This window comes from Panthera leo, chromosome B1, assembly GCF_018350215.1.
Source record: "Panthera leo isolate Ple1 chromosome B1, P.leo_Ple1_pat1.1, whole genome shotgun sequence".
Taxonomy (NCBI): Eukaryota; Metazoa; Chordata; class Mammalia; order Carnivora; family Felidae; genus Panthera; species Panthera leo.
In genome coordinates, this window is record NC_056682.1 from 145,098,207 (window position 1) to 145,121,184 (window position 22,978).

The 22,978-nt window shown below is 39.8% G+C and overlaps 1 protein-coding gene across 2 annotated transcripts in view; it reads right to left on the reverse strand.

The window, feature by feature from the left end:
* The window catches only part of MTHFD2L (methylenetetrahydrofolate dehydrogenase (NADP+ dependent) 2 like), a 144,894-nt gene extending 123,697 nt beyond the window's left edge, over window positions 1-21,197 (reverse strand). The window contains exons 1-3 of one of the 2 annotated variants that reach the window (XM_042936196.1): window positions 21,038-21,197; window positions 3,718-3,902; window positions 2,581-2,703 (exon numbers count right to left, since the gene is read on the reverse strand). In XM_042936196.1, the coding sequence (XP_042792130.1) occupies window positions 2,581-2,703; window positions 3,718-3,902; window positions 21,038-21,180 (451 nt within the window). In that variant the 5' untranslated portion in view covers window positions 21,181-21,197. Of the gene's footprint in view, window positions 1-2,580; window positions 2,704-3,717; window positions 3,903-18,853; window positions 19,197-21,037 lie in introns of those variants that run through there. The other variant, XM_042936195.1, reaches the window with a different exon arrangement.
* Between the last annotated feature and the right edge of the window lie 1,781 nt (window positions 21,198-22,978).

Below are 22,978 nucleotides of genomic sequence, written 5' to 3' on the forward strand. Positions count from 1 at the left end.
TTTTTAATAATTATTTGAATTCAGTACAACTACAGCCGGAAGAAATTTTTTAAAAACTACAAACCACAAGAAGACTGCTTGGCAACTATGGTACAAAGAAGACTGTTTTTTGTTTTGTTTTGTTTTGTTTTTGTTTTTTTTTAATATGAGCCAAACAATTGGGCTTAAACCCACTGCCAATTTTTTTTGTACAGATTTGCAATGCTAATAAATCCGTATGAGAATTAGAAACGTGAATTTTTGGTACAATTTAAATAGCACGAAAGTTATATACCAAGGAATTAAGTTATATTGTTGGATAAAGTATAATCAATACCATACAAGGATCTCATGCAATAGCACCATTCACTTTTTACTTTCTGCAAGTCAAAACTTATAGAAGAACTCAAAACTACTGTAATCTAGGGGCGGCTGGGTGGCTCAGTCAGTTAAGCATCTGACACCGGCTCAGGTCATGATCTCATGGTTCGTGGGTTCGAGCCCCGCGACAGGTTCTATGCTGACAGCTCAGAGCCTGGAGCCTGCTTTAGATTCTGTGTCTCCCTCTTTCTCTGCTCCTCCCCCACTCACACTCTGTCTCTCTCTCTCAAAAACAAATAAACATTAAAAAAATTAAAAAAAAAAAACCTTCTGTAATCTATACTATATGGCAGTCCTCACTTCACTCTGTTGAAATACACATGAATTTCAGAGCCACAATTTACTTAAATAGCACCAATCGTCCAATAGCACAGTTCAAAGTTTAGTTATCATGGTAAATTAACTGTGAGTAATTATGTAAGAACTGCTGGCCCTCTGGTTCACAAATCACCGTGTAAATAAAGATGAGCATCATGTTCCCTGAGCAACACGTTTGACACTTCTTTAAAAGTCCGTTGATGATTGATCACTGCACATTTGTTATTCAGGTCAAACATCAACAGCAAATCATACTTCCTCCTGGTCTCCCGGTGGTCAACTCACAAGACATTTCACAAAAGTAGATAATCAACAGAGGGAATTAACCTGTAAAGGTGACAGGGCAGCAAAAAAAAAAAAAAAAAAAAAAAAAAAAAAAAAAAAAAAAAAAAAAATGTGGTGACACTGGAAGTGAAATGAGATGTGAACAGAAGGTCTGAAAGTGGCAACAGCAAAGCAAAAATAACAGAAACCAACAGAAACCTGTGCCCCCAGGAAGGGAAGAGTTATGATTAAGTGCTCCGGTAGGACGCTGATTGAATGGAAATGGGTTGTGCACGAATGAGGTGACCCTGGAATGTTGTCTCTGGGCCCTTCGGAGCAATGTGGATATGCAGTCACAGAAGTTCTAATGAAGGTGGACTGTCTCCGTACATGAAGAAGGTTCTTATGACAAAACGATGACAACATCCCAGAGGAAGTGGCACCAGCATAAACCATCCCATAAAAGAAACTCTCAGAGAGATTTCAGAACCGTGAAAAAACTACGAACCATAAGAAGACTGCTTGGCAAATGATTACAAAGGACGAAATGGAAACTGATCCAAACTTAGAGAGGAACATGCAGTTGAATTCACCAAGGCCCAGGAAAGGCGCTTGCTCCATATTGTAAATTACATGATGAGAAGGCAAGCTCCCGTGCAAGCTCCTCTGAACAAGTTTTTTGCAAAGAAATAACACTTTAATTCTCGATGTTTCTAATGTTTTAAATTATAGTGTGCTGAACAAATACTAGCTTCCCTCTTTTTTTGTGTTCCATTTCCCTATATGTTTATGAACCACAGAGAGAGAGTTTTTAATGTTTTGGGAGAACATTTTAAAGGTCAGAGAACGAGGGGCGCCTGGGTGGCTCAGTCAGTTAAGTGTCCAACTTCGGCTGAGGTCATGATCTCACGGTTTATGAGTTTGAGCCCCACATCCAGTTCTGTGCTGACAGCTCATCCTGGAGCCTGCTTCGGATTCTGTGTCTCCCTCTCTCTCTGCCCTTCCTCCCACTCACGCTCTGCCTCTCTGTGTCTCTCAAAAATGAATAAACATTAAAAAAATTTTGTTTAAGGGGCGCCTGGGTGGCTCAGTCGGTTAAGCGTCCGACTTCATCTCAGGTCATGACCTCACAGTTCGTGAGTTCGAGCCCCGCGTCGGGCTCTATGCTGACAGTTCAAAGCCTGGAGCCTGCTTCAGATTCTGTGTCTCCCTCCTTCACTACCCCTCCCCCACTCTCTCTCTCTCTCTCTCTCTCTTTCAAAAATAAGTAAACATTAAAAAATATTTTTTTAATTTTTGTTTAAAAAAATAAAAAAATAAAGCTCAGAGAATGACTGTTGTTTTTCCCATTGGGTTTTTAAGGTTTCTTTGCCTGGTTTCAGCGTGCACAGTCATTGTCACGGTCTTGGGGCTATTGTACAAAGTAAGGACTACGTGTAATTTTTGCCTACATTTTTCCTTTACACGTTTCAGTCATTGCAAGCAGAAGTCATCCAGGCTTTGCCAACAATTACCTGCTAGTGTGAGAGCTAGTCCCTTCGTGAACGTATTTCCTAAATTACTTGCAGTGTCGTGATAGAATGTTGAAAGACGCCCTTTGTCCTCACCAAAGCAGACATATACAAGAGCCTTAGGTACCTGGTAGTGGTAACTGAACCAATATACCACTGACTCGTGGGTCCATATTCAATTGATCAGTTATATCCAAAAGTTCTTCCTGAGAAACATCCTTTGGTTTTAGAATGATCTCACTACGGATCCCTGGAAGAACAACAAACACAGAGAGTCATTTGACCAGCAGAGATGTGGTTTTTCAACAATGGTGTCTTACACGGTGCGTAAAAGGTTTCCTCTGCGCCTTGCCTCCTTGGAAGGAAAGGACCTTCTACAAAAATGATGTTCAAACCACCACTAAAAGGGATGTCTCAAAGAGTACAGATGTTTTCTCATGATTCACACGCAATTTTTGGCCCAGTATCGTATTGCATTTATTTGTGATAAGCTACTGTTAGGGGATGTGAATCTAGTAAATATGTTAATACCCTTCACCACCATTATCAGTTCAGCAGAGCGAACTGGCCAGGTTTATTATCTGATTAAAGCAAGTATAATAAAAATAGGCCTTTTTAAAAAAAAAAATTGAAATACAGCTGACACACAATGTTACACCAGTCTCAGGTATACAACATGGTGATTCGACAAGTATGTTCATTTTGCTAGCTAGGCTAATCACAAGTGTAGCTACAACGGTCACCATACAATGCTATTACAATATCACTGACTACATTCCCTATGCTATACCTAAAAATGGGCCCTTTAATGTTTATTTCGTTTTGAGAGAGCGCCAGTGGGGAGGGGCAGACAGAGGGGGACAGAGGATCTGGAGTGGGCTCTGTGCTGACAGGCTGATGGCACAGAGCCCGATGTGGGCCTCGAATTCACAAACTGCGAGATCATGACCTGAGCCAAAGTCAGACGCTCAACCGACCAAGCCACCAAGGCACCCCTAAACATGGGCTCTTTAAATGTGCAGTGTTCCTCTGACATATCACCATAGGATCTGAAATCACATCAAATTAATTCAGTAAGAAAGCTGGAGAAAAACATTAAGAAATGAATATAAACTTGGGTAACTCATCTCTAATAGTAATGGTAATAATGATAAATGTTATTCAAATGGCACTTATTTGGCAATTCTCAGTGATAATTACTGCACTTTGAAGGAACACAAGAAGACACGACTTAGTAACAAGAACAACTAAAACGCATCCCTACCTACGGCGGACGCAGCTCTGATCTTCTTCCTGACGTACGTGTGGCTTGCTGGGTTATCACCCACTAAAATGATACTGAGGTGAGGTCTTCTGTTCCCAAGGGAAATCCATGATTCCACACCTCTCTGTATTTCTTTCTGGATTTGTTTGGCCATTTCAGTTCCTGAGATAATGATGGCATCATGTCTGTGGAAAACAAAGAATAAATATAGCACTAAAAAGACAGTAAGGAACATTCAACCGCATAATCTTAAGTTACAAGAGTGAACAACACATCTGTGATTCTCCAAGTGAGCAACCTTAAATCAACCCCCAGAAAAGCAGAAAGAAATACATATATTGAAAAGGCTTTCTTGCTCTCCGTGATCTCAAACTTCAAAGTGGTGAATTAATGTTGCTCTTACTGTGTGTTTGTTTTTTTAAGGTACCTGATAAAGTGTAAGATGGTTCTTTCTTCCTGCTCCCCCTGTCCTTTCACTATTGAAAGGCCTGGTGGAAGCAGATCGGTATGTAGCACATGATTATTACACAAAACCCCAAATGCAGGTCAATGAATATCGTGAAGAATGGAAAAGGAGGCGGGGGAAGAAGCAGAAGAGAAAAAAGAGAAAAGGAAACCTTACAGCACCTGAATTCTTTCTAGTACCTGTACACTTTTTATTTTCTAACAAGAGCAGGCAACATGAATATCAACCAAGACACACAAAAAAATGCAAATTTGCTGCCCCTTTCAAATAAGTCAACTGTCCTTTATAAGAGGACATATATATACAGGGGGAGGGGGGCAGGGGGACAATGAACTAGATCAAGAATACTCCTTTTCAATCGGGCACCAGTGGTCCAAAGCGTCTATCCAAGTTTGCACCATTTTGACGTGAACATTGTTCTATTAAGAAGTGATGCTGCAATGTGGTCTATGGATACATACACCAAAGTTGCCTGGGAAGCTTGCTCAGGTTGCAGATTCCCCAACCCATGATTGAGAACACCCTGGAAATCTGCATGTCTGACAAGTTCCCACAGGTATTCATGTGCACGACCATGTTCGAAAACTACCTGCTCAATTCAATACAAAAGTATATTTTAAAAATAATCATTACCATAGGTAAACAATTAATTGAGCAAGTAAACAGACTAGAGAATACAATTACAACCAGACTTTATAGCTGTAAGTAAACTCAACTTTTGATTCTGACTTGTCTACGTTTCACCAAAAACTTGATAGCTTTCAAGACAAGGAAAATCATGGCAAATTTATTGATCAGTCTTGCTCCACTGTCCTAATTTTGTAATAGCTGTATTGAAGTATAACTGACAGGGACGCCTGGGTGGCTCAGTCAGTTAGGCATATGACTCTTGGTTACGCTCACGACATGATCTCATGGTTCATGGGTTCGAGCCCTGCATTGGCTCTGCATGAGCAGCGCGGAGGCTACTTGGGATTCTCTCTCTCTCTCTCTCTCTCTCTCTCTCTCTCTCTGCCCTTTCCCTGCTCTCTCTCCCTCTCAAAATAAATAAATATATTTTAAAAATAATAAAGAAGTATAACTGACATAAAATATATTGTACATATTTAAAGTGTGCAATTTGATGTTGTAATATATGTATATACCTAGGAAACTATCACCATGATCAAGCAAATGAAACCCCTGTAAGAATTCTGGTACTCTTTTTTAAATCTCACCATTCCCCCTGTCCTGGCCATGTCCCTCCTCAATCAACAGGCAACCACTGGTCTGCTTCTTGTCACTATATCTTAGTTTGTATCATCACAAATTTTGTACAAATGGAATCATGCACAACATACTCTTTTTTATCCAGCTACTCTCACTCAGCATAATTAAGATTCATTCATGTTGTTGCATGTATCCATAGTTCATTTCTTTTTATTGTTGAGTAGTTTTCCATTGTATGGATATACCAAAATTTGTTTATCCATCCAATTATTGATGGATATTTGGGTTGTTTCCAGCTTTTACTCATGGCAAACAAAGCTGTTATAGACATTCATGTATAAGTCATTGTATGCACAATGAGCAAATACCTAGGAGTAGAATGGCTGGGTCATACAGCAGGTATATCCAAGTCCTTTATCAGAAAAGTGATTTGAAATATTTTCTCCTACTTTGTGCTTTGCCTTTTCATTCTCTTAACTGTGTCTTTGGAAGATCAGCTCTCAATTTTGATGTATTTCCATCAATTTTCCTTTTCCTTTTATGGTGAGGCATATAAGAAATCTTTGCCTAACTTAAGGTCACAAAGGTTTTCTTCAACGTTTCCTTCTAGTTTTATGTGTTCAGGTTATACATTTAGTTCTGTGATTTAGTTTTACTCTTAGTTTGATGGAACTTTATTTATATCAGGATATTGTCAAAGTTTTTTTAATGTGTGTGTATAGAGATAATCATATGACCACATGATTTTTTTTTTTTTTTTTGGTTTTAGTCTGTTAATATGATGAATTATATTGATTGATTTTCAAATGTTAAGCCAATCTTGCATTCCTGGGATAAGCCTCACTTGGTCACGATGTGCTTATCCTTTCCAGATATTCAGGATTTTATCTAAAATTTTGTTAAATTTTTTGCTTCTATGTGCATGACAGGTATTTATTTATAGTTTTCTTTTCTTGTAACGTCTTTGTATGATTTTGGTATCAGGGTGATGCTGCCTTTATAGAATGAGTTAGGATATATCTCATCCTCTTCAAATTTCCAGAAGAGTTTCTGCAGAATTGGTATTATTTCTTCCTTAAATGTTTGGTAAATTTCACCCATGAAGCCATCTGGTCCTGGGACTTTTATTCTGTTAAAGTTTAAGATCAAGTTTAAATGAAGTTAAGATAACATACTTACTTCTGAGTTTAAATGTTATCTTTCAAGATTAGGTAACAAACTTTTTTGTTTGTTATAAAGTAAACTTTAACTTTATATATATATATAATATAATATTTATAATATTTATATAACTATAAATATAATATTTATATATTTATATATTTATATATTTTTTATATATATATATCAGAAAATATATAAATATAATATTTATATAACTATAAATAGTAAACTATTTACTATGAACTTCTAGTGCTCATTTTTTATTAATTCATTTAAGTGATCTTTTAATTCTAAGAGAACAAGGAGCTCTTCTATTATAAAATACTAAAGGCTGCAGTAATCCCAGAATGACTCATTTCTAAGAGTCATAAAAATAATAAGTCAATAAATAAATCAATAAATACTTTCCATAAATTAAACTGTGCCAACATATTCACTTAGGGTAAAATACCTAAGCTTATCTGCTGATACACTAGAATTCACTCTTGTAACAAAGAACATGCATTTGTATTTTAAATTACAAAATCACCTGAGCCCTATGTTACATTTTATAGTATATGAATAGAAACTGCTGCTGCTGACATGTTTTATTAGTTGATTCTCTGTTACAACGATTTGTTCATAGATTACCGTGAAACTGGCAGTCACTGAACATAATCCACGATAATTATGGTTTAGATATTACAAAGCTGTGTGACTCTGAGAGTGTCAGAGTTGACCGTGGCATAAATGGACTCATGACTTCCAAAGACAGACAATCTATATACAGATTAAACTTGACTGCACCATGTTGGGGTCTGAGAGAAGACAGGGCTTACTTTACAGCACAGATGTGCTAAGTGAGTTTGCTAACTATAGCTGACATGTTATAGCCTGGTCTAGTTGATATTTATGGGTAAATACTCAGAAGACTGCCACCCAATTATAAAAGGAACTTTGAGGATTTTTCGGTAGCAGCTGGCTCCGCCTATTGGTTCCCTCAATCCCTGCAGAGCCTGGGCAAGCCTGGATTTGTGGGAGATATGATATAAGGATAAATGAGGCAACCTGGAATTAGTGGAGACTCAAAGGAAGGATGCCCCTATCAGCCTATATGCTGGAAGAACTGGTAAACACACACATTATCTAGCTCAGTGCAAAAACAAATGAGACTTTTCAGCACGCATACTGTTGAAACATGTTAAATATCAATAATAGTGTGAATTTCAGCCATAGAAGCCCACGGCTCCTAAGAGTTTCCCCGGCTCAAGTCAATCTCTGCCATCCATCATCTGCACCTCAGCCAGAGTGATTTTCCAAATCTAATCATGCCACTTCCTTGGTTAAAACGCCTCACTTACAAGCCCAATGTTTATTGACTTAATAAATACACACTGAAAACCTTATATCTGCCAGGCACTATTCTAGACACTGGAAATATAAATAACAGTGTACAAAACAAACTGCCCACTTTTATGGGAACTACAATCCAGTTGAAGAAGACATAATAAGCAAGTTTTTTTAAAAGGCGAATATTTATATCATGTGTGAAAAACAGAGGGAAAGGGCATATCTGGGGGCCAGAGCTGTCATATTATACAGATGGGTTAAGGTGTCTCTTAATTCTGATTAATCAGGTGATATTTCATCATAAATGAAGGAAATGGGTGGCTGAGTCAGTTAAGTGACCAACTCTTGGTTCCAGCTCAGGTCATGATCTCACAGTTTGTCAGTTCGAGCCCCACATCTGGCTCTGCACTGACAGTGTGAAGCCTGCTTGGGATACTCTCTCTCTCCCTCTCTCTCTCTGCTCCTCCTGCTCTCTTTTTCTCTCAAAATAAATAAACTTAAATTAAAAAAAAATGAAGGTGAGCCAGAAGTGGCCGTAGCAGGGATAGAAACCGCAGCGGGGGCAATCACCGCGCCTGCTGTCAACCCGGGTATAAAGCATCACCAGGAGCCCACCCAATGAGGATGCCTCCTCCATTCACAGGGGGCTTTAGGGAGCCCTGAGGGGCAAAGCGGCAGGGACACCTCTCTTCAGATGCTGCCAGAGGGCATGGGAATGGAGCTCAGAGGCTGCGAGGAGTGCCTGCTGGAGGAGAGCAGATTTTTCTTTTAAGTACTCTGTACACCCATTGTAGGGCCTGAACCCACAACCCTGAGATCAAGAATCACATGCTCGGGGGTAGGAGTTAAGATGGTGGAGAAGTAGGGGGACCAGGATTTCCCTCGTCCCTCAAAAACAGCTGTATTGAGGTTAGAACACTGGGAACGCCCTGGAAATCAATCTGCGGAGTGGCAGAAGGATCTCCACAGGGGGAGGGAGACAGCTTGGCAGAACAGAAGTGCATGTACGTGAAATGGGTGAGATAAAATAGCACAGGCACGGAGGAGGGGAACCCCTTCTGCGGAGAGGCAAAAGGGAGAGCAAGAGAAGCTGTGGACTGCGGTCTAGTGTCAGGACAAGAGGAAACCCTCTCCGGACCGGGCACTGGGGAACGAGAAATACAGTGCATTTCTCCTTTGCAAACTTGTGACAAATGCTGGCTTTCTAGGAGTGAAGCCGCTGCCGTGTGTGAACGCCTGGGGAGCAGGGAGCTGGCCCCAGGGTGCGGTAGCGATCTCAGGGGCACACTGGGAGAGGGCAGTCCCCTCCCTTGAGTACTGTGGGAAGAGGGTTTATTGCCCCCCACCCCCCACCCCCAAGGACAAAAGACCCTGCAGGAGCCAGCCAGAGATGGAGTGGCGCTACCCCAGGATCGGTTCACGCAGAGCGGGATCCAAGACTTCAGGTTTTGAATCCCGGCCGAGCACCTAGGCGGCGGGGGAGACTGGAGCAGGACAGGCTGACCGCCCAGGCTACTCTGTGAGGGCTGCCTGGGCAGCGTGCTTTGAGACACCCATCTGGGGAGGAGAGATTGGGGTGTCCCCATCTATCGCCACCCCACCAACACAGTGGGGCTTCAGGGAACAGGACAGCGGCCCCCAGTGGAAGCGGGATGTGCTTACACCAAACCCCACCCCTCCGAGCCTGGCAACTGCTTATCTACCAGACTGAGACTGACACTGAGTAACCCAGATGGCCTCTCTGCCCGCCCCCCCCCCCCCCCCCCCACCAGCACAGTCACGGGTCCCGGCAGGTACCCGGCACCAAGAGACAACTGTTTTGTGTTTTTGCCTGTTAGTCTCTCTTTTCTTTTTCTCTATCTCGTTTCTTTCCTTCTCTTCTTTTTTCACTTCTTTTTCTTTCTACCTTTTTTCTTGTTTTCCCTTTAGAATCAGGCTCATAGTCCCTGATTTGATTTTTGGTCAATTCTTATTATATATATATTTTTTTCGCTCTTTATCTGTTTTATTTTGTTTGTTTAATCAGGCATTTTTACTCTATTCTTTTTACACCTTTTCTGTATCTCCTTCTTTATTTTCCTTTCACTCTCTCTGGATTAAGCCTTATAGTTTCTTTGATTCTTTGCTTGGTGTCTTTTTCTTTTTTCACCCCTTTCATTTTTCTCTTTGTATTGGATCGGGTCTCCTGCCCTTTCCTTTTTTCCAGGTTATTTCAACGAACACATCAAAGCACACCTGATTGAAGCTCCAAACATTCCACCACTATGAGCAAAGAGAAGCTTTGCAGAGGACTGATCAGTGGGATAGAGCAGCCAAATACGCAACAACAGAGAGGATGTGACACATTCCAAAAACACCTCCTGAAGGGCCAGGCCCTGGACAGTGTGTGACCCATTTTTAATATAGTAGTGTTCACATGTACAGGATACATAACCAGCTATTAAAACATGTAAAAGACAAAAACCTACCCAAAATGATGAAACGGAAGAATTCTCCTCAAAAGAAATTCCAGAAAGAAATGACAGCCAGAGAATTGCTCAAAACAGATATAAACAATATATCTGAACAAGAATTTAGGATAACAGTCATAAGACTAATAGCTGGGCTTAAAAAAAGCATAGAAGACAGCAGAGAATCTATTGCTGCAGAGATCAGAGACCTAAGAAATAGTCACAATGAATTGTTTAAAAATGCTATAAATGGTATGCAAAATAAACTAAATACAGTGACAGCGAGGATGGGAGAAGCAGAGGAAAGAAAAGGCAAAGAAGTCAAACGTTCACTCTTCGCAGATGACATGATACTCTATATGGAAAATCCGAAAGACTCCACCCAAAAATTTCCAGAACTGACATAGGAATTCAGCCAAGTTGTAGGATATAAAATCAATGTACAGAAATCGATTGCATTTCTGTACAACAATAATGAAGCAACAGAAAGAGATATCAAGGAATCGATCCCATTTACAATTGCGCCAAGAACCATAAAATACCCAGGAATAAACCTAACCAAAGAGGTAAAAGAAATATATGCTGAAAACTATAGAAAGCATATGAAAGAAACTGAAGAAGACACAAAGAAATGGAAAAACATTCCATGCTCTTGGATAGGAAGAACAAATATTGTTAAACTGTCAATACTACCCAAAGCAGTCTACACATTCAATGCAATCCCAATGAAAACAGCACCAGCATTTTTCACAGAGCTAGAACAAACAATCCTAAAATTTACATGGAACCACAAAAGACTCCAAATAGCCAAAGTAATGGTAAAAAGAAAACCAATCCGGAAGTATCACAATCCCAGACGTTAGCCTGTACTACAAAGCTGTAATCATCAAGACAGTATGGTATTGGCACAAAAACAGACACACAGACCAATGAAATAGAATAGAGGACTCAGAAATAGACCCACAAATATATGGCCAACTAATGTTTGACAAAGCAGGGAAGAGTATCCAGTGGGAAAAAGACAGTCTCTTTAGCAAATGGTGCTGGGAGAACTGGACAGCAACATGCAGAAGAATGAAACTGGACCACTTCCGTACACTACACACAAAAATAAATTCAAAATGGCTAAAAGACCTAAATGTGAGACAGGAAACCATCAAAATCCTACAGGAGAAAATAGGCAGCAACCTCTTTGACCTCAGCCACAGCAACTTCTTATTTGACATGTCGCCAAAGGCAAGGGAAATAAAAGCAAAAATGAACTATTAGGACCTCATCAAGATAAAAAGCTTCTGCACAGCAAAGGAAACAATCAACAAAACTAAAAGACAACTGACAGAATGGGAGAAGATATTTGTAAGTGACATATCAAATAAAGGGTTAGTTTCCAAAATCTATAAAGAATTTACCAAACTGAACACTGAAAAACAAATAACCCAGTGAAGAAATGGGCAGAAGACATGAATAGACACTTTTCCAAAGAAAACATCCAGATGGCAAACAGACACATGAAAAGATGCTCAATATCACCCATCATCAGGGAAATAAAATTGAACCCACACTGAGATACCACCTCAAACACGCAGAGTAGCTAAAATTAACAACTCAGGAAACAATAGATACTGGCGAGGGTATAGAGAAAGGGGAACCCTCTTGCACTGTTGGTGGGAATGCAAACTGGTGCAGCCACTCTGGAAAACAGTATGGAGGTTCCTCAAAAAATTAAAAATAGAATTACCCTACGACCCAACAATAACACTACTAGGAATTTATCCAAAGGATATAGGAGTGCTAATTTGAAGGGGCACATGCACCCCAATATTTATAGCAGCACTGTCAACAATAGCCAAATTATGGAAAGAGCCCAAATGTCCATCAACTGATGAATGGGTAACGAAGATGTGGCTTATATATGCAATGGAATACTACTCAGCAATGAAAAAGAATGACATCTTGCCGTTTGCAACAACATGGATGGAATTGGAGGCTATTATGCTAAGCAAAATAAGTCAGTCAAAGAAAGACCGGTATCATATGAGTTCACTCAGATGTGGCATTAGAGAAACTTAACAGAAGACCATGGGGGAAGGGAAGGAAAAATAAGATACAAATAGAGAGGGAAGCAAACCATGAGAGACTCTTAAATACAGAGAACAAACTGAGGGTTGATGGGGGTGGGGAAAACGGATGATGGGCACTGAGGAGGGCACTTGTTGGAATGAGCACTGGATATTGTATGTAAGTGATGACTCACAGGAATCTACTCCTGAAGCCAAGACTACACAGTATGCTAATTTGACAATCAATCAATCAATCAATCAATAAGAAGGAAATGAGGGAATATGTCATGTGGCTATGTGTACAAAATACTTCTAGGCCAAGGGGAGTGCACAGCAAGTACAAGGGACTCTAGGCAGGAGCATGACTAGCATGTCTGATGAACAGCAAGGCCAATGGCTGCAGTGGAGACAAGTGGGCCAGGCCAGGACATAAAATCAGAGAAGTCACGGAACTTGAGATCACATAAGGTCCTGCAGACTTTTGAAGGGGTATTGGCTTTTACTGAGCTAGAAAGCCATTTGATGATTCTGAGGAGTGCTATGACCCAATTTTCATGATTCAATAGCTGGTTAAATGGGGAAAACAGACTCTGGAAGCAAGGGGCTTAGAGTCATGCAGCTATAGACCAAGGAAAAGTAAGAATTTCCAGCAAGAAGAGGCGGGGAGAGCACAGCTCTGCAGATACCTTCATTTCAGACTTCTAGTCTCCAAGAGTCTGAGGATCCATCCTGTTGCTTCAAACCATCTAGTCTTTGTTTACAGTGGCCTTAGTAAACAAATACATGCATAATCCTAATTTAAAATATTCAAATTTGTGGGAAGAATCTTTTGATGGAGCTGTTTTTCATCGAATAGATTTATATTTTGGAATGCAATGGCATAGAATTGAGAAGACCTGTATCTACTGTATCTAAACATGGCAAGATATTAGAAAAGTCATAAATAGAAACAACTTATTTGATGACATGTAACAAGTATTTGTCAAAGAAAGGTACTATGAAAGAAGACACTAAACAGCAACTGTGAAAATATTTAGGCTAAAATATCTTCACATTTCAATATGAAAAAATCTAGAATTGAGACCATGTTCCATTTAGCAGTTTGATCTGAGCTTGCCAGGTGCTTTGGTATCTGTAGGGAAAGTACTTTCTTGAAAGCTAAAAATACTATTGTCTAAAGAAAAAATAATAAGGGAAAGTACTTTCTTGAAAACTAAAAATACTATTGTCTAAGGAAAAAAAATAATAAGGTTTGCAACTTAAACAAAAACTGCAGCAAATTTAATTTTAAAATTAAGTGTAAGATCTTTTTCGTCCAGAAAATGATCACTATCGACATATTAAAGATAAGGCTAGGAAACTGATTCAAGTATATGTACCAAGAATTCAGCATGTGTTAAAAGTTAGTAATCACATAATTAACATAAAAAATTAAACATATTATAAAATTAAGATCAAAATTTTCAATTGTCTAAATGCATAAGGGTATATAAATTACCACTTAAAATGTGAATTTTGAAGATACTTTTGAACAGGACTCTTTTATAGGTCCTAATATATTTACAAATCAATAAATATTCCAAATATGTCATTTTCACTACTTTAACATCTCTTTTTCCTCCTAAAAATGTGGTTTGGTCAAAAAATTATTTAGCCACATTGCCATTAATACACACCAAAAGGGCAATTTGACTTAGGTATTTTTCACAAGTTGCACCCTGTCATTACTTGCTCAGGCAACATTTCCTGAAAAGGTAATGTTGCAAGTGACCCCCAAAGAAGGCAGGACATAGAGCTCTCTGTTTCACCATTCTCCCCTCATTGCTGGGCTGGTACTAACATGTGACTTCATTAAAAAACAATTAAGTCATAGTGGGGGGCGTGGTGAGCAATAAGGGCAGGATAATGCTGTATAAATTACTTCCTCCAAGCCAGAAGTCAGTCCTGGTTCACCATTAATAGTGTAAAAGATTTCAAAATGGAGCAAGTGAGCCTAACTCAGTCTTTTCACAACTGGATGGAAAAGCCACAAGGGAGGAGGAATTTATGCAGGTCCTTATTGGAGGAACTATGAACTTTTTGTCAGTTAGAAGCCCTCTGCCTAGACTTAACTTCCTCCTCACCCAGACACCTGAATTGTTCCATTCTTTACTTTGGAAGAAGCCAATGGGGTTTAACAAGCATCAATCCCTTATTTGCATATTAACCCAACCAATCCAAATTAACCTAGTTTCAATCTGTTTTGTATCAAGGACCCAAATAAGAGCTGCGCTTGTGACTTTTAGTTTTTGTAACTCTGTCCCCTCTTTGTCTTCCTCCAAACAGGAGTCAGATTTCTACCTGAATCTGGGTTTCCCAAACTGCAATTCTAATTGCCCAAATAAATGTCCATTTGCTTGCATTTCCAGTGACAGGAGCTAGAATATGGTAGCACAAGTCACTTAACGGCTCTGAAAGGAATGCAATTTCCTCATCTATATAATGGAAATGTTCTCTGTTTAACTTACAGAAAAGGATTTGGCTAAAAGTTGACTGGCTGATTTGCAAAAATTGCTTTTAAGTGACGGATGGTGCCAATACTCAAGTACCCGGCAGCAATAGGAGACCAAAAAGCCACCATTTAGTGTTGTTTCCAGGAGCCTGTTTACTCATCCATATTTTCCAGGAAGTAAACTATAACCATCCTAATCTATGGTTACTAGAACTAAATGTAGTATTTAAGGGAAAATAGTAAATAGAAGGAAAAAAAAAAATCACTACTTTTCCTGGGTATCAAAATACTCCTTCACAAAATAGTAAAATAACAAATAAAGTCCACCCAAGATCGAGTGTATTTAATTTGTATACTTGGCATCTTGTGTCTGCATCTAGGTTTCAATCTCATTTTCGGCCACAGCTGTAATTAGAGCTGCAATGGACTGTTTTATGATCTATAAAGATGAAAAGTCCAGTACAATCGTTAGCAGTTAAAATTTCTCTGGTCATACCATAGCTTAATCGCTGTGTATTTTAGGACTCCACCTGGAGATTTTGAGTTTGAATTAATAGAAATGAAACGCAAGGGAACCAGGCCAAAATTATATATGGAGTAAAACCAATCACTAAGTACTAGGGAGCCTTTTGAAGTAAATAAAATGTTTTTAAGTGAATGAATACTTAGGAATGTTAAGTTTATGGTCTTTTACAATCATTTCACTTCCCATCCTAAATACTATACTTACACCTTAAAGTTATTTTATCAGAAATTACGCTTTGGTAAGTCAGTAAGAACATACCTAAGAGCAAGTTCTTTTCATCATGCATCATTCTGTTATTCAATTTTTCAACTCAACTCTTTCAGGACCCTAATGTGTAAATCAGAACATCAGTAGCTACCTAAACAACATCTATGCTTATTCGGAATCTTAGATGCTAAGTTTTGTAACATAAGAACCCTTGGGCAGTCTGCTCAATCATAGATAGGGATAGCTTCTCAGAACAACCTTTTGAATGTTTAATATAAAATACACAAGTTTATAAGGAAACCAGTTTTACTGAAATATTGTTCTCACTTTTTTTTAAGCATTAAATAACAGCATGTGGTGGCAGGTCTAATAACTACCATAATAAAGCAGTGGTGTGTATGATATTTTGAGATCTTTGCATCAACTCTGTAATATTAAAGTATCTCCGACTTTTATTGGCAATTATCTGAAATACTGCTAATATTACTGTGGTTTGTTGCCAACATTCACAACTGAAGAAAATGCTAAATTTGTTAGAGGTTAGTGATGTCCTATCTAAGTTTATGGATCCCCTAAAATCTATCCAGAAAGTCTCAGGTTAAGAAATACCCTTCATTAGAGGAATCTGACAAGATGATTTTTCTCTGACAAAATATTTTTAAGATTTATATGCAAAATTAGCTTTCCTGATTCACAAAAGTTCTACAACATTTGATAAATGTTTTCAAGAAGAGGAACAACAATAGTGATATGTCAACAATGCCAAATTACTTACAGAGCAAAGCACTGGGTAGACCATTCAGGTTCAAACCCGGTCTTCACCATTTATTTACTGTTAACATGGGCAAGTTATTTAATTTCTCTAAGCTTCAATCACACAATCTACTAATTAGGAATACTAATAGTCTACTTCAGCTGTTGTGAGGATAAAAGGATATACTTATGCAAAAAATCTCAGCACAGAGTAAAGGCTCACTAAACACTAAGAAGAATTTGTTTTTTAACAACACACTGGATTACTTAAAGGCAAGATGATATTCATTGCAGGTTTTCATAACCAAAGTGGGGAAGACAGCTAATTTAAACTATATATACCCTAACTTTAGAATTATGAATCTTTGGATAGTCTTTTGGTTCTAGGCACACTCTGTAACGTAATTACAGAAACCTACATAGATCATTTTCAGATCATTAAGTGAACAAACCTCATTGGTATGATGTTGACAAGACCATGACCTGAATCTGAGAATAAATGATTTCCTATGTTCTAAGAACTAGACATTAAACGATAGCAAGATGGTCATGTAAGTTATGACCAACGGACTTAATGTAATAGAATGTAGCCAATAAAATGTTAGTAAAAACAGTAGCAACACAGGAATGCACTGATGTAATGTTAAGTGGAGTAGCTGGATAATACCCAACCCTGAGTTCTTGGACACTAATTTAGGGTTAGATTATGTTCCATTCTGACCACAAAGTTTCCTACCTTTTAGGTGTATTTTTCTCTGGTCCAAATTGCACTTCTTAATAGTTAATCTCATTTATTCTAATCATTAATTTATCCCACTCATTTGACATTTCAAATTTCTCCCAAGTGCCTCCCTCCCTATACCTCCCTCTCCAAGCCAAGCTATCTTTAAAAACTGTCTTCGGCTCTATGGAATTTCATTAAGAGTCTGTGACCATGGAAAAGTAAGTGTTTTTGTCTTTTTCCTACTGTTTTTATCATCCCATCAAGGTATTAACATGAAAAAGATAACATTCGAAAAAGAAAGATTCAGATCATTAAAGAAACTGCTAAATTATCCCTAAAACCATGACTAAGTAACAAGATCTGGGATTAATAGTAGTGTTTTCTCATCTATTGATCCATTTTAATCAGAAAACTTGATTTTGGAGATACTACATTAGAACACATTATCTCTGAACAGCTGGGATACAAAGAACTCAGATATAAGACAGTAAATGGTGAAATATTTAGATTCTAAATTTAAAGTGACATTGAGAACTGCTTAGAAATCAATACTGTAGCAACAGCTATCTCATTAAATAGGTAAGGCATTAAGACAGGAAAACCGCACAATCACATTTTCCAACAAAATAGGATTTTGAGAAACTGCTTTTGCTACTCGTTGGAACTCTTATCCTAGTTGAAATCAGTCTGTGGAAAATCAGCTTTAGTAAGGGTCCTAACTGGAGTCTGGGTCCTTCAAGCTTCCCACAAGGGTAAGAGGATCTTTAAATCAAATAATTCTATTGCAGAGATGGAAACACTGAATAAGTACTAGAGGGGAGAATCTGAATAAAAATGAACAGCCTTACTGATAAACTTGAGCCTGTTTTTCAGTTATTAAATTCAACTCCCCCCTCTACGAGCCATGAATATTCAACTAACATAAACCAGTATCTTTTACTAGCTTCAAAATTGTGTGTATATATATATATATATATATATATATATATATATATATATATATATATATATATTTTAATGCTGGCCTAGCTGCAAAATTTATAAAGCCATTGGCAATGAGACATAAAGAAAGGTGAGGTTTCTGTCAAGAGCTGTAGGCTGGTACACACAATTTTACAAATACTAAAATAGCATTTTAGCAGGAGGGGGTGCCAAGTTTATGATTTTACGATTTTAGGAAATCACTTTGCAATAGCTTAGGATACCCATTTAATTACGAAAATGAGTTCAGGGGGGATGATCTAAAGCAGCATTTGGGAAGTCCCTGTTTCAGGATATCTGCAAATCTGCTTTGACCGTGGCATTAACATATAAGGTCTGTACCTTCCCCTCCAAATGGGAACCGCTTCTGCCTAGCTCCATACACGGAAAGCACTGGGCCAAAGACTCATGTGGTATTTATAATCCGACATGTTGAGTTGTACACTCACACAGCAAGGCAAAATAGTACAAACTTAATCACTAAAAATTCTTTATTTTTAACTTTTTGGCTGTTTGGGTAATTCATTTCAAGGAACAATAGTGGGCAACAAATAGAAGGGCTTATTTATTTCTTTGACAGTAAATATATTTTCTTCCAATTAATAATATCTAATTTCTCATGAGTTACTAAGAAAAAAAAACTCACTGTAAATGTTAAAAATAAGAGAAAACTCAAATGATACTTCAAGATTTTATAATTTTCAAATTCTGTCAAAGATTACTTCTTGAAATTCCAATTAAAAAAAACTTAATTAAAAAAGCATTATATGTTCCGCTATCATAGGTATCTAGTCAAAAATATGAAAAAGAATCAAAAATGTTTTTTCATTTTCATTTAAAGCTCCATAGAGCTCAGAAACTAATAAATCTGTTAATTTAGAAGAGTCAATACTGGGGAAGGAGTTTATCAAACTCCAAGATAATTTTCAGTAAAAATAACACTAAGGCTCAAATTTCAAGTCAATAGAAATGATATCAGATATAAAGCACATTCACTACGAAGAACTAGACAACTAATAAGTAGCTATATATTTTAAAAAAGATGACTGAGGATGGGGACAAGTGGGGAGGCAGACAGTGGCGACCTCTGGAAGATGGAATCTCTTCTCTCTGCTGGTCCTAGAAGAGAAAAGAGACACCAATAAGCATCAACACACTGTCCGAATTCCTCCCCACCCGAGACCCAGCAGTCCACAGGTGTTTCTCAACCTGACAGCCAACTTCACCTTCATAGATGGTATTCAGTGCCAAGAGGATGTCAAAAACACCACCCTATCCTGACTTGATTACAGCTGCCTTAAGAAAAATAAAGACTACCCAAAGTACTATTTATAGCTATTATCTATATCAAACGGGGCCTAAAGCAGCTGGGTTGAAAGTCATACTCCTTTTTATTAAGACTAGCTTTCCAAAACTATTGCACTCAACTATTTTAAATTATAAAGAGACAATTAAATATAATCTAAAAGATCTGAATTATCCCTTTGCTTGCACACATTTGTACAAAGCAAGTGGCTACAAGCAGATGTTTGGGTTATAACCGTTGTGACTCTCAATCAACGCACATGGAGAGGATTGGGGTGATGGGTCCTTTACACCAAGTTGACAAAGGGAAATTCAACAACTTATACAATTTGGAAAAGATTATCCTCACTCCACAAAGAAGCTCTAGAACAAATGAAACTCAAAACATAATTACCTAGAGTGACTAGAGTACATAATACCTTCAGTTCTGCAATTCAAACAGCATTCTACAGAATCTGCTTTCCCTAGGGAGTACAGCTGGTAATTCCAAAACAACTGGCAAATCCTTGCAGACACCATACAGCTTTCACAACCAGAACTCAGAATCAGTTACTTTCTCCTGTCTTTGTGGAAGAGCTAATCACTGGAAACACGTCTAAAGTAAACCCAATATGAAATATTCTTTATTATTTTAGTCACTCAAGCCTGAGGCAAATATATGTATAAAATGATGAGTTAATCAATTAAAATGAAATAAGTACTAGCTATGTTTCCACATTATTATTACTTTCTCCCAGGTATTGTGCTGCTCACTGGGGATGCAAAAAATAAGATACAATCTCTGAGCTCATAGAACTGCCGTGAACGTGCAATACTGGAAGCCCTGAAAGTCTGAAAACTGAATCTCTTGTCGACTCGCTGGCTCTGGGTCAAGGGAATATATTTTTAGATTCTTAAGCCTAAGTCTGCAACTCCAACAAGTGGATGACGGCAACGCGAAGAGGCCGGGGCACCACTGTGTAGAAGAGTTAAAACCACAACACGTTTCGTATGCGCAGTGTACTAGCTGGCAACAGGGTCCAAAGAGATGCAATGATTCTAAGACTGACTACTTCAATGTTAACATTGAAGAAGTTCAGGAAGCACCACACAGAAAAAGACTGAGAAATCAAGATTATGTTTGATTTTGTGAAATCGCTACGAATTTTAGGGCTGAAGGAGACCTCGGAGTTCCCATCAACAAAGGAATTCAGAATCCCAAACACGAGCAAACCATCTGAACAATGCCCACTCCTTTGTTTACAAAACACAACAATAACCAAACCAAAGCAACCGCTAGAAACGAGAAGACCACCTGTTTTTAGGGCACCTTTCCTGAGGGCCTCCAATGTCTTCCTAAATCACTCCACTGTACCTGCTGCAAAGTAAGAATATTCTTGGCGCCAGAGCCCAAAGCCGATCTCGTCCGAGTTGCCCGACTTGAGGTCGACGCGACCAGTCCGCGAGGCCCGCAAGGTCAAGTTCGGAGCCTAGGCAGGCCTCGCCCCCCAGCCCTGCGGAGGCGCGCGGCCGCCCGAGCCTCTGGCCTGACGCGGGAGAGCTCGGCCGGCGCCAGCAGCCCGCGCCTCGGCGCCTCGCCGCCCCGCCCGCAGCCCGCGGCTCCGCACGCGTGGGCACCCACATCCGAAGACAGCGAGCGTCCGGGGCGCTCGTACCTCACGCCGCTGCTCCGAAAACCCCGGGACGCGCAGCCGGTTGCTCCCGGCGCCCCCAGGGGCAGCACCACGCTCCCGCCGAGCATCAACACGCGGCCCAGGCGACGGCGGAGCAGGGAAAAGCCGCGGGCCGGCACTGCCATGGCCGCGAATCGCCGGCTTCCGGACGGAGACTCCACCTCCCGCCGCTGCGGTCCTTGCAGCTGCAGGCCGGGCTCCGCCCCCACGCGGCCGGGCCGGAGAGCGGGTCCCTGCGGCAGCGGGTTCCGGGCGCCATGCCGGGGCGGGGCCCGGAGCCAAACTCAGGGCTGGGGGCGGGCCCGAGAGACACTGGGAGGCGGGGCCAGGAACCAAGCTCTGAACGGGACGGGGGCGGGGCAGAAGAAACTCCGGGACTGGCAGGAGCTGGGCGAAGACCCTGGCCGCGGGCTGTGCGAAGTGTGTGGGAGGGGGGCGGGAGGGCAGTCTCTGAGACTGGTGGCTTGCGATGTGGCTTCTCACCCACCTGACACACCTTTGATCTTCCCTTTAGACACAGGTAAGGCGTCTAAAGTAATCACTCTAAGCAGCATGCCTTCTTTTTCCGTAGCCAGACTTCTGGCCTACCACCTCCGAGGCTATGTGATTTAAAGCCAGAAGGATGTTACTGCTTGTTTCGTACCCCACTTAGTACGATCTTGGGATATCTGGGAACTGGAGAGAGAAAAAAAAAAGGTGTGAGTGTGTGGAGGGAGGAGGGGGACCTGGCTGAAGAAGGCCTGAACTTTAGAATTTCTGTTGTTCTACCTTATCTCCATATTTGGAAGGAAAAAACCGTTTTCCAGAGTTTATGACCAAGTTAACATAGCCTGGGAACCTGCATTGTCTGGTGAATGGACAGCCACTGAGAAAGCAAAAATATCAACTACCTCTGGAAAAGTAAAAATCAGACTGGCCATTCACTATGCTGGGATATGTTAAAAGGTAAATTGAAGCAGACTTTTAGAAACTAAGAGTTTCTTTGAGCAAAAAATCAGTTTGAACCAGGCAGCATCCAATCTAGCGGACAGAAAGGCACTCTTGGGAGCTGTACAAAATAAAAGACTTTTTTGGGGGGCTGAAGGGAACAGGAACAAGAAAGTTATACTAGCAAAAAAGTGGGTTCTTTGTTGCAAAGTTACTTTCCTTTAGGGGATGGCAGGGATCTATCAGGTACAATACCCGACTAGGGCTGATCAGGTGATTCCTGGTTGACTGATTTAAGATTCTGTTTCTGGGAGAGAGGAAACTAACGGGGAGGAAGAATTTCCTCTGCCCTTTAAGGTCCTAGTTGTAGCTAGATCAGAATCATTTTTTTAAATATGAAATTTGTTGTCAAATTGGTTTCCATACAACACCCAGTGCTCATCCCAACAGGTGCCCTCCTCAATAGCCATCACCCACCCACCGCTCCCTCCGACCCCCCATCAACTCTCAGTTTATTCTCAATTTTTAAGAGTTTCTTATGGTTTGGCTTCCTCCCTCTCTAACTTTTTTTTTTTCCTTCCCCTCCCCCATGGTCTTCTGTTAAGTTTCTCAGGATCCACATAAGAGTGAAAACTGGTTAGATCAGAATCATATTGACATGAGATAGATTAACAGAGGAAAATCAAGTTTAATAGCATACATAAGGGGAATCAAAATCAAATTTAATAGCATTCAATGGGGAATCCACACAGACATTGAAATTCCAAAGATAGGCAACATGATGCTTATATGAGTTAAGGAGAGGGGTAGGGGTCTGAGGATACAAAAGGGAGAGATATCATGAACAGGAAAGTGAAAGGAGATGTTTGGAAAACAAAGATACCCTGTTATTCAGATAAATTTCTCAGGTAAAGAGGAATTTCTATTAATAGCTCTCTTCCTGGTAAAGCAAGCAGTTGAGGGGGAGGTAAAGAACTTTTTCTGACTCTGCTGGGT